General features: G+C 42.2%; 1 protein-coding gene across 2 annotated transcripts; it reads left to right on the top strand.

Moving 5' to 3' along the window:
• The first annotated feature begins 32 nt into the window (after positions 1 to 32).
• znf653 (zinc finger protein 653) lies at positions 33 to 9697 on the top strand. Of its 2 annotated transcripts, none has more exons than XR_003596144.1 (10): positions 33 to 412; positions 492 to 532; positions 2202 to 2519; positions 3154 to 3596; positions 4417 to 4594; positions 7373 to 7454; positions 7543 to 7654; positions 7752 to 7850; positions 7946 to 8045; positions 8792 to 8853. XR_003596144.1 is itself a non-coding variant. In XM_028022470.1 (10 exons), the coding sequence occupies exons 1-10, from the start codon at positions 129 to 131 to the stop codon at positions 8967 to 8969; spliced, it is 1851 nt and encodes a 616-aa protein (XP_027878271.1). In that variant the 5' UTR covers positions 33 to 128; the 3' UTR covers positions 8970 to 9697. The 2 variants fall into 2 exon arrangements, 1 of the variants encoding a protein (XP_027878271.1); XM_028022470.1 differs by having other exon boundaries at positions 7736 to 7850; positions 8792 to 9697.
• Positions 9698 to 12512: the final 2815 nt, after the last annotated feature.

Here is a 12512-nt window from a genome sequence, read left to right as displayed (position 1 = left end):
ATATATGTATATTTAGCGTTGATTCTGTATAATGATAAGCTTAACATAAACTAAAATATTGTGCTTCCTGTGAGGTTTAAAGCAACTTCCGGTAATCACAGGATCAGCTGTCGGCGTTAAATACCAAGATGGCGCACTGTCCGGCAGACTGTCCTCCTGAGGCCGACCGAGCCGGGGACCGAGGTGTTCCGAGGCGGTGTAGGGGCCGGCCGAGGCTCACGGACTCAGACCGGGCTCAGAGGCGGCTGGAATCCCGAAAGAAGTACGACGTGAGGAGGGTGTACCTCGGAGAGTCCCACAAGCTGTGGAGCGAGCTCCGCAGGAGGACCAGCCTGAGTGACGCTGGGCTGGCCGAGTACCTCATCCTGCTCAACTCCACTTATGGAGACAAGTACCGACAGGAGTCCTGCGGGTAGGAGGGGGAACACGAAGCGCACACACACCGGGGTGCATTTAAATCCCTTATGAAAGTGATGGTTGTTGTGTTTCAGAAAGAAGACCACAGCAGGGGTGACTGGGAAACAGAAAGGAGGTGTGTGTGTGTGTTGTCTTTGCTTATCTGGGAATATTTTCAGGTTAGTTTCACGTTTCTATTTTGGGATTGTGGTGCCTCCCTACTTTCCACTATTTTGTCATATTCCAAGCACAGACTGTACTTGACTGGAATTTATGTAGGAGTACAGGAATAAATTGGTCCAGTTTTTCTTAATTTTGGAAGATCTGCAACCGGCTGCTACTTTTATCTAAAACTTATCTTTTCCACTGATCTTATCCACTTCTGCAAGGTCTGAAATCAGCCACTTTCCTCTTTTGTTCTGCCATGAGACAGGAAGAGGCTCCGAGTGTGTAGCTGTTTGGTTGTTGAAGAAATTAGGGAAGATTTTTTTTTTCTGTTCCTTTTCTCCACGTACAGTGTACGTCAGTCGTACACTGTTGCCAACTTAGCAAATTTGTTGCTATTTTAGCAACTCTTCAGACCAAATAATTGGTGTCTGCCAAGTCGAAATGTGGAACAGGCTTTTAGTGGATCAGTGATCGACCAGAAAACTGCAATCGATGCACCCCTACATTTATCTGACTTAAAAGTGTTACATAAAATTGAAGTAAAAAGACAGACATAACATTGCTTTCCTTTCTAAATATGAAAAAAAATTAATTGTGCTCTACCTTTTATATTTATGCAAGTTTGAAATTAAATCTTTATTTTGAAAAAGTAAAATGTCTGAGAAATAAAATCAAATGACTAAGAAAATAAAAACATGTTTTATTTAGGCCTGTCACAATAAGAGACTTTGCTGGACGATTGCGATAAACAAAAATTTTCAGACAATGTTCAATTTATACAATAGTAATATTCATCCATCCATCCATCTTCTTCCGCTTTATCTGGGGTCGGGTCGCGGGGGTAGCAGCTTCAGAAGGGAGGCCCAGACTTCCTTCTCCCCAGCCACTTCTTCCAGCTCTTCCGGGGGAATCCCGAGGCGTTCCCAGGCCAGCCGAGAGACATAGTCCCTCCAGCGTGTCCTGGGTCTTCCCCGGGGCCTCCTCCCGGTGGGACGTGTCCAGAACACCTCACCAGGGAGGCGTCCAGGAGGCATCCTGACCAGATGCCCGAGCCTCAACTGGCTACTCTCGATGTGAAGGAGCAGCGGCTCTACTCTGAGTCCCTCCTGGATGACTGAGCTTCTCCTCCTATCTCTAAGAGAGAGCCCAGACACCCTACGGAGAAAACCCATTTCGGCCGCTTGTATTAGTGACCTCGTTCTTTCGGTCATGACCCAAAGCTCATATACCCACTCACAGATTATAAAAACGCTAGTTTCTAAAGCACCAGAACTGGAAAAAAACATTTTAAATCTCCAAAATAAAAAGCGAAACAACAATAATTTAACTAGATTGTGAAGTCTTTGTAACTAAAATTGCATAAAAAAATATTAATCATTCATCCTTGACAGGGGAAACAAATCTATCATGCGATTAATTGATTTATTGCTTATTGTAACCGACCTACAGTAGTCAATAATAATAAAACAACAACAACAAAAAAGTTCAGGTGCAATTTGAAAAGGAGTAGGAAACAGTCGAAGCTTATTGCATCTTATCCCGATAAGAAAATTTCTCCCTTTTTATTTTTCTTTTATTGTGTATTTTTCTTTTATTCTAAAAATGTGGTTATCTTTGCTGTGTCTGCTGTCTACCAGGTAGGAAGCAGCGCGTTTCCAGCCTCCAGAGCCTGGTGACTTGGTACCGGGACCACTCGGCCTCCTGCCCCCACGAGCCTCAGCTCAGAGCCCTGGAACCGAAGGCGAACCTCTCCACCGCCGCCGTGTGGCGCTGCGAATCGGACCACTCCTTTGTGCAGTACCTCTACTCCCCGCCGAAGGAGGTCAGCGACTCGGAGCGTGAAGAGAGAGGGAACGCCGACAGCGACGGAGAGGCCGCAAGCAAAACGGAGCCGCCGTCGGCTAAAGGCGCGGCGGGCAGACAGAGGAGAAAGGAAGGCCACAAAAAGTGTAAAGGTGCGACTGGATTCTAATCTGCCTCATTGGTTCTCATTACAAAATGTGTGCAAATCTTTTTATTCTGCTAATGTTGAAAATGTACAATTTCGCAATTGCGGTGTTCTCATTAAATACGAAATGAAATTATAATAATTCACGCGATAAGTTATTAAAAATTATGGCAGCGATGGATGTAAGCAACTAGTTGAGACGTTTTCATATTTCAGCCGTGGTGTTAACAGCCGTATCTGGAAGCGTCTCTTATCTTGTTTTGGGGAAATCCATTCAACACTTTCGAATGACGAGCCGCTTTTTATGAACCGTGAGAGCTCTGGTGGAGCCAAAACAAAACGTCATCCTCCTACCACTTCCTGTCGTCAACTTCGATGGTTTCGCCAGTAACAACATCCGGCTGTTGATCACGTGACTCCTGTGACGCCAAAGAAGTGTTTCTATCTCAGTTTTGCGAAATACATCGATTTCCATATGGCAAAAAACCACTTCATTATAGCGCAAACACTTTTTTCCATTTAGCAAATTTAGTTTGGTACTTTAAATTTTCTCAATTTTATGGTTAGTGGAAATGCAGGTATGGTGATTCTTCTTCTAACTTCTCTTTCTATGCATTGATGTTTGTTTTTATTTTGTTTAGATGAGCTAACTGATGCCACCAACCAGACGGAAGAAGATGGAGGCCGAACCCAGCAGCCAAGTATAGAGGCTTCATTCTCGCTGGCAGGACAACCTGCCTGGGACGCGGCGTCTTTACACTCTACCTCTGCTGAGGAAGAGGAGGGAGCAGCGCTGGAGGATGTGGACGGAGGTACAAAGCAAGAAGGAGAGGGGGAGAAGCTGAGGACTTTAGCGTCTGATGACGACTACAGCACAGCAGCAAAAGCGTCTTTACCCGATGAAACGAACGAGGACAATCGGAGCTTGAATGGATCCGTCCCTGTGAGTTCTCATCTGGAGATGTCCGACCCGCTGCCTGCGCAGGTCCAGGATCAGACCCAGCTGTTCCAGCCTCGGCCTCTGCGGACGGCGGCGGCCGGCTGCGAACGTCCCAACCAGCGGACGGCGTTGGAAGGCTCCCAGGTAGGAATCTCCTCATGTCAAGAACGGCTCATTACTTAAGGACCATGCAGCGTTTCCTCTGGTGTGTGATAAGCCTGGCGGGCCACCAGGCTAGCAAAGGCGCTCTCACTCTTCTTAATGCCAGGATTACTTCGTTGTCTAAAATAGCCTAGAGGTGGATTTTTTTTTAATGATTTTTTTTCTTAATTTCCTTCTTTCCTTTTGGTTTTTCCTCCATTCCGTTCATCTTTACATTTTGTTGTTGTCATTGATTCCTTTCATTCCTGCCTTGTTCCTCCTCACTTTGCTCCCCTTCTGTCTTCCTTGTTTTCTATATTTCTATTTTCTTTTTGTTTTGTTTGCTTCCATTTTCTTGCTTTCCTCCTTGTTCACATCATTTTTTCCTTTTTTGTTTGCCTTTTTTCTCTTTCTTTATTACTTTTGTACTGTTTCTTTCTTTCTCTTTTTCTTTCTTGCTTTTCTCCTTGTTCACATTTTTTTTCCTTTGCTTCTTTCTTTCTTGTTTTCTTTGTCTTATTTATTTCTCTCCCTCTTTTTCTTTCTTGCTTGCTTAAAGATACTTTTTTCTTTCATGTTTTCTTGTTTCTCTCATTTCTTTCTTTCTGACTTTTGTTCTTTTTCCGCTGCAAAAAAATCCTCCATAAATTCAAAGTGAACTTCAGCATTTCATATTTTTCAATAAACACAAAGCTCCGATGACTCTGCTTTGTCATTATTTTTGATCAGGGTAATAGTGAGTCTAGAAAAGTGGAATTATTAAATGTGTAGGTCGGTAGGAACCCTGTGAATCTTAGATCGTTCTTCCTCCTTCCATTCCCAGCTGATCATCATCACTGGTCCCAGCTATGAGGCCTTGGCGTCAGAAGGAGTCCAGCTCAACATGGGCAGTGGAAACATGGAGGAAGTCACCTGCACTGTGATTGGCGGCGTCGCCTACAACCAGCTGTGTTCGCCTGACTTCAAAGTCCGAGACGCGCCAGAGGAAGATTCCCTGACAGGTAGTGAATATTTCCTAGAACAACCAGATGCAGTTTTTGCTGGAAATTTCTTTTATTTTAAAGAAACATTATGGAGTTTTAAGCCTGGACTATTACTCTTGAGAAAGTAAAAGTTTTTGTTTTCCCTAAAAGGCCTTAGAAAATCCATTGTTCTATCTAAATTATTACATTTTGTTGCCTGAGGGCTCATTATGTCCTTATCAGCATATGGAGGGCAGTGGAGCACAGCAGCAAAACACTTCCCTCCTGACATCTAGTAAATCAGTTACCTCAGTTTCTAATTAGAGTCCATCCACAAAAATTAAACATCATTCCACAGTTTGGATCAGGGTAATAATGTCCAGACGGTTTCGGTTCTTTCCCGTTGACCAGCGCTCTGCAGTTTTTGGTTAAACATTATCAGTGTGAAGTTTTCCCCGCTGTGTTTTCCGGGAGCAGTAAGCATCCTCGTTTTGGGTCTTTGGAGATTAGTAACCAGCCGGAGCCGTCTAGAGAGCCGCAGTGGATCCGGAACGCTGGATGCAAATTATGTCTTCATGGTCGTTACGATCCGAGCTCCTGAAAACCGTTGAGGAGTAGACCAGTGTTTGGTTTGTTTTGTTTTGTTTTTCTGAGCCATTAACTTAGTTATTTGTTTTGTGTCAAAGAAAGTGTAGCTCGATGCATTAAGGGAATAAACAAATGAACCTTATTTTGATACGATTCATAACAAAAGAAGAACTCTGTTTTTTTGTTTTTGTTTCAGTTAATAAACGAATCAAGAGTGACACAGAACGCATTCTGATTCGTATTTTAATCGAGGGTCAAGCAGAGAAAGAAATGACCACTGAGGCTCCCGGCAGAACCCGGGAGTGAAGAAGAGAAGAAAGTACATCGCTTTTAATATCCACCAGCCCTCTTACAAAGAGGGGAGGAAAAGGGAGTACCCACCAGTTTCCGTTTACTTCACAACTATGGTATTTGGACGGTTCAAACCGAGCTCAGAAATGCCCTTTATTATGTGTTTCCAGTGAGCTGAATCCAACATGGAGGGTCTTTATAGATCAAATTGATTGATTACTTGATTGACTGAAATAAAACAAAGTTTTGCCATAACATATGTTAGTAATATTCAGTTTTTAAACCTTTAGATTTTTTTTTCCTGATCAATAAATGCATCTCATCTTATCATGGTAACAACCATCAGTGTGGATGGCATTACTGAGCAAAGAAGAGCCAGATAGCTGATTTTAGCTCATCTGAAGTGTTATGAAATGTAGTTGGAAACCTAAGATGTGAGAAGCCATTTTAAAAGAAACATTTTATTTTCTGAAGTGTCCAGGTTGTTAGACACCAACACTTTTGACAGCTAACAGGAAGGCTGAACGAATCGCAGCAGATTTTCCGTTTGAGCTGCCGGCCACCGTCTGTCACGAAACATGTCGGATTTAAGCCTCTCGGAAATCTCATGCCCCTTTCGCGTCGCGATTCCGCTATAAACGCAAAAACATAAACCGCCATTAAATGAATTACGTCATATAATTCAGTGTAGTCAGATCATGGCTGTGTGAGCTTCCAGGCCTTGCAGATGGGATGACAGAAATAAGGGGCGTAACCTGCAAATTGCTGTTTTTACATCAGCAACATGCGCAACGTATTATGCTTTAAAGACGAGCAACGTTGTTTGGGATGTTTTCAGTTTGAAGCAAGATATTGTCAGAAAGAGGTTCTAGAATATAGACACAGATATGAAAGCTAGCCAAGCTAATTGTGAATACAGGATCCTAAAGCTAGTTTGAAATCAAACAGAGAAAACTGTCAGATTATACTCGGAGTCTCTGAGCTTCATTAAAAAGCCTTAAATTGATGGATCTTAAAATGACTCAAGTTCACTAAAAATCTAATTTGGCCTTAAATATGTTGATCACAGGTCTTACATTTCGTTGTGGCAGGACTTTGATCTCGTTCCATGCTATTTTTCTTGTTGGTCTTTTCTGTCAAGCAAATGTTTAAGTCTCGCACGGACATCTACCGTTAACTAGCTGTAGCTGCAATCAATCAATCAAATGTTATTTGTACAGCACATTTCAGCAACAAGTGCTTTACGTCATAAAAACACAAAGAAAACACTCATACAACATAGAATCAACAATTGAAACGTTACACTCAGTCAGGTGCCATCGGTAAATTCATAATCGATTGTGCTTCAAAGGCGACTCCAAGCAGCTGGGCTTTTAGTCGAGATTTAAAGGAACTCAGTGTTTCAGCAGTTTTGCAGTTCTCTGAAAGTTTGTTCCAGATTTGTGGTGCATTGAAGCTGAATGCTGCTTCTCCTCGTTCGGATCTGGTTCTGGGGACGCAGAGTAGAACCAGAACCAGGAGACCTGAGTGGTCTGGAAGGTTGATACAACAACAGCGGAGCAGATATACCTTTGCTAGGTAGCTTTTTTTTCATCTATCTGGAGGCTGGTGTAAATAAGTGTAAATTTATCTGCAATTTTCTGGCTGACGTTCATCTTCACCTCTGGCTCCCTTCTGTTGCCGGCCCATACGATTCTACATTCGTTCTTTTCAAAAGCACAGCGCTACTACATAAAATGTGCGTTTTATGTAGTAGCGTCATAACGGTCATAAATGTCATAACGGTTTTTAAAAACGTCTTAGAAAACCTTTGGATTTGAGTTGGTGAAGTCCTGGACCAGGCGTTCTTGTAAACTGGATTAATGCGACGAAAGTCCCAGAGGGAGCTGAACGCTGTGGCTCTGTGAAACATTTTCTAATCCCTCCAATGCTCTGCAGGTTTGAGTGAAGCGCAGCTGGTGCAGAACTCTGATAACCTGGAGTTGAGCAGCAGCAGGGAGCTGCAGCGGAGCCTCGGCCGGTACGTGGCGGTCAAACTGCTGACGTTCTTGGCGTTGGCGGATCCTGCAGTCCAGCTGATTCCCTGTCGTCCTTTTTCTCCGTTTCAGGTCAAAGAGAAACAGGCGCGGGCCGGTCATCGAAGCCGACGGCATGCTCAAGATGTTCCACTGTCCCTACGAAGGCTGCAGTCAAGTTTACGTAGCCATCAGCAGTTTTCAGGTAAAACGCCACAACCCGTTCTTTCTTTATCAATTGCCTGGAGTTCCCTGGGAAGATTAAAAGTAACCGTTTGTTGTCTAGAATCACGTGAATCTAGTTCACAGGAAAGGAAGGACCAAGGTCTGCCCTCACCCCGGCTGTGGAAAGAAGTTCTACCTGTCCAACCACCTGCACCGTCACATGATCATCCACTCAGGTGGGCTGTGAACACATGAGAGACACATGTCCTGATGAACTGCTTCCTGAAAGACCAGCACATGTATTTCTGTGTGTGTGTGTGTGTGTCTGCAGGGGTCAGAGATTTCATCTGTGAGACATGTGGGAAGTCATTTAAGCGGAAGAATCACCTGGAGGTCCACAGGCGGACACACACAGGAGAAACGCCGCTCCAGTGAGTTACTGATGTCACATCCTGCTGTTACCGACGAATACTTTCAAACGCCACACGACCAGGGCTGCAACGATTACAGTTTTCTGGCAGACCACTGATCTTTGAAAGGCCTGACCTACTGATTTTGTCCGATACAGATTGTTTTTTGTCTGCATAATGACTAAATATAGCAACAAAGTCAATAAGTTGGCAACACCTGGGTGACTATTGTCAACCCCTCGCATGCAGACCTGGGCTGGTCAGTCAGGAACCTTTCACAGCAAAGACGTTTGCCGAGGTAGAAACTATCAGTTTCTGATGTATCAGCTGATCTCCGACCTCTTCGTACAATATATAGAAATGTGACCTTTGAAGTTGTGTTGGAATGTGAACATTTGGAATAGAAAAGAGGATGTGATATTTGTTTGGGTTTTTGTTTTGCTGCGAGATTAAATCCAATATATTGAAATGTTTCCTGTTAAATCCATTCAGTTTCTTAATCTGCCTTTCCTACTTTATCCAGACCAAAAGTGGTTGAACAGGAAGATTTATCTGATCATAATGTTTCTATTATTACATTCTGTGTGTTGATCCATCACATGAAATACATGGAAGTTAACAGTTGTAGCATGTCAGAATGTTAACGTAGCATGACCGAACTTCAGCAGAAGAGATTAAGGGGTTGAATACTTTTCTAAAGCACCTCAGATTACACCTACATGATCATAAGACCTGTCTTTCTTTTCCCTCCGCCTTCCTGTGTGAAGATGTGAAATCTGCGGCTACCAGTGCCGCCAGCGTGCGTCCTTGAACTGGCACATGAAGAAGCACACACCCGAGGCGCTTTACAACTTCACCTGCGAGTTCTGTGACAAGAGGTTCGAGAAGCTGGACAGCGTTAAGTTCCATAAACTGAAGAGCCACCCGGAAAAGCAGGCGACCTGAGATCGAGGCAACTCGCGGGCAAACAGAGGCTGATGCCTGGTTAGAGGGAGCAGCTCATCGCTGGGATGAAGCTGAAATGAGGCGGACCAGCAGCGGTGCAGGACACCGTTTTGTCACAGAGTAGAAGGTGCTGTGGGATTTCCACAAGAAAAAAAAATGTGAAGGAGGTTCCACATGTTCTCAATAACCACTAACTACCTTATTGACTGCAGCAGTAACTATTACTTTCAGGGAGGGTGACTCAGATTGTTTCTTTGTTTTTGCTGAACGTCACATACATGTGGAGGCCACGCCGGGATGCCTTATTGTCAAAAATGAAGTGAATTGTAATCTGTGAAAGTCTAAGCAATTCTAGAAATTGGAGGATTTTTTTTGTATTGTTTGTGTTTAAGCAGCTAAAACAGAAAAGAGTAATTTTAATATTCTTTAATATCCAACTAGGAAAGGTTTCGGTTTGTAAACCAATGTGGCTGGTTAATATTAAAGCAGTGTGACCAATGTCTGGTGAACAACCAATGGCTGTTTCAGGACCTGACTGTGACTTTAACAGTTGGACCATTAAATTATGTTTTAATTATAGGGAAGTGGTGGGTCACATGTGGCAGTGTCAGTGTATCCCATAAATTTATGAGCTTAAGCAACTCGTCTCAGGAAAACAGCCATAAAATCCATGTTGTTCTTTCTCTGTTCACCACCTAAATAAATGCACTTTTGCTTTTTGGTACCAATCCGTTATGTTGCGAGTTTTTATATAAAATGTTTTAACTCTAAATATTTTTCCTTTCCTATACATGGTTCGGTGTGCTTCTGTCTCCCCTCATAAATATCTTCTGGGAATGTGTGTGTCTTGTCCTTATAGACGCTAAAGGCCCCATTAAATCTGTTGTGGCGCCTAAAATCATAAAGTCAGTCGTGGATGTTGGAGTTGCCGTCTGTAGAAGCTAAAATGTGCGTGCAAGATTGCAACAAAATTGCCCTGCTTGTTTCTGTCTAGGAAAAGAAGTGAATAGAAACAGGAAGTGTGCACCTTCCAGGTCAGGGTGTCGAACTCATTTTCATTTTGGGCCTCATCAGAAATCTGAATGTTCTTAAATGGCCGGTGGTGCCAGAATGTATCGATAAGATCCAATACATTTAAATCGTTAAATTATCGATAAATAGCCGTTTTGGCATTCAACAAGCTTTTCTTAAAATGAAATAACATCGAATATCTTTTCACGCTGATCAGTTCATCCAGAATTTTGTGATAGTTTTTTTTTTTTCCCTGCAATCAAAATCACACATTTTGTGTTGCTAATTTAGAAATACTTGTAACGCAGTTTTACCATATTTGCGCTAAGATATGATGTTAATCTTTGTATCGGTCACAGACTATAACTTCACATCAAGTAAAGCTGAGGCAGCAGTCACTTGAACCCAGTGTTTCTGGCCAATTTTGAGAAACAATTTCAGTAAAATGTGGGGATCTGTTGATTTTGCGTGAATTTTTGTGAAAAACTAGAGGGACTTATTGATGTAATGGCAGCTTAAGAGAAGGTGCGGAAGTGAATACAAAAGTACTGAGCCGGGGGTACTTTCTACGGGAAAGAAAACGGAGGAAAGTCGATCACAGTAAGGTCTACTTCAGTGCCCTCATCACCAAAAAGAGAAACAAAATGCTTTACCAGAAGTACCTTCTAAAGGAAAAAAGAAAAAAGGTTGTTCTGTTATTGGCTCTTTCTAAATACGCCTTAAATTGAGAGAAGTGTGAAAACAAGAAGTGCTGGGCCAGCTGTACCTCCCTCTGGAAGAGGAGTGATTATTCTGTGAATGATGTGCTCCAGTTATTGTTAGGCCTTATCACACTACGTGGAAATGAGGTCATAAAACAAGGTTGCCGTTTTGCTTCTTTTTTTATTATTTACAAATGAACTGTCCCACATATTTTAATGGTCATGTTTATGGAGTTCGATGGCATCTGTGAGTTGAAAAAGTTAAAATATAACAGTAACTACTGGATGATTAGGTCGAAGTCCAGGAGGCTAAAGTTGTTTAAAAAGCCTGATTTCTCACCAAGTCAAACCGGATGGGTCACTTCAAAGTATGAAACCCGATATCGACCCACAACTTTAGGAAAAACACACACACACACACCCTATCATTGTCTACCATTAAATCTTTTTCTATTTTAGGATTAACAAAAATAAGTTTGTAAATGACTGAATGTGTTACTTCCTTCAAATTTAGAGATTTGCACTAAAGCTGTGACCTTAAGCAACCTCTAGGGGTCTAGATGATGTCAGGTCTATATAAGGCTAACTCACGACACCTGATCTGTTTAAGGCAACACATCTAAAACACTTACTTCCTGGTGTGACATCATGGGACAAAAAAAGTCTGAAGAAATCAGACAAAATATCAAAAAGAGAGCTGCGGACCTCCATAAGCCCGGTTCATACACACATACATTTTACTTTCATCAGTACAAACAATTACATCCAAACACAAAAACCGAGAGGTATCCAGTGATCAGGCTGTTCCAGGAAATAGACAGGTTCTTTGTGCCAGACATGAACATGTTGTGGTAAATTCAGAACAAAAGCAAAAGACTGTGAAGCTGGAAGAGTTGAAGAAGTCGTTACATTAAAAATAGCAGATAACAACAATCTTAGTTTTTGAAAACATGTTTTATAGCCTGATGAATCTAGAGTTTAAGTATTTGGCTGTAATGACCGTTTGGGGAACATCATCCCGGAAACGGAGTACAGCAGTGGCAGTATCGTGAAAGAGGAGTATCGGCCACAAATGTTTTCCTCATAATTGGCAACAAAGTGTCTTAGTTACAACAAAGTCAATGTCTTTGTCACAGAACTCTAACCTCGTCCTTTAAAGAGATCGACGGGCCCAGCTGACCTCAGTTGCACATGATCTGCCAGGAGGAACGCACTGAAGTTCCAGTAAATCACTGAAGGATACCCAAAACAAATCATCTCTCTCTCTCTCACTATTTTGGCATTTTGCAAATTGAAATCATTCTGACAAAAATGGAAAGAGTTCAGTCTGATTTAAAATTAGACTGAAGCAAAAAAGAAAAGAAAGAAAGAAAAGATGGACCTTTTTTTTTACAGCGTCTAAAAATATTTGACTTCAACTGGATGAACAACTGCTTCCTGTTAGAGGTGTTACTTCCTTAAATGCAAGTGTAAGACCTATATGCTTTGTACTTAGTTGATACGAAACGCACACAGCAATAATGAATATACTGCATCAAAATACAAAAAAAAGGGAAAAAAATTGTCGTCCACTTAATGTCACTGCTTGAAGCCATGCATCTGGATGTGCATAAATCTGTAATAAAAGAGCATAACTCTTTTCATGGGGTGGATAATACATCAAACAGAACTTTTTCCTACTCTGAGGTACTATTAAACCTCCAAAACGTCATCAAGGCAACCCGTTTCTTTCTTTCTTTCTTTCTTTCTTCCTTCTCCCTGCCTCGCTGTGGAAAGACAAACCCATCCCAGCTTGTGTTGTTTGCCAATTTAACCCGTTTGGCCACTTTCC

Source organism: Xiphophorus couchianus, chromosome 7, assembly GCF_001444195.1.
Source record: "Xiphophorus couchianus chromosome 7, X_couchianus-1.0, whole genome shotgun sequence".
Classification (NCBI taxonomy): Eukaryota; Metazoa; Chordata; class Actinopteri; order Cyprinodontiformes; family Poeciliidae; genus Xiphophorus; species Xiphophorus couchianus.
Note: the sequence above shows the minus strand (reverse complement) of the source record. Positions and strands in the feature narration are given on the sequence as shown.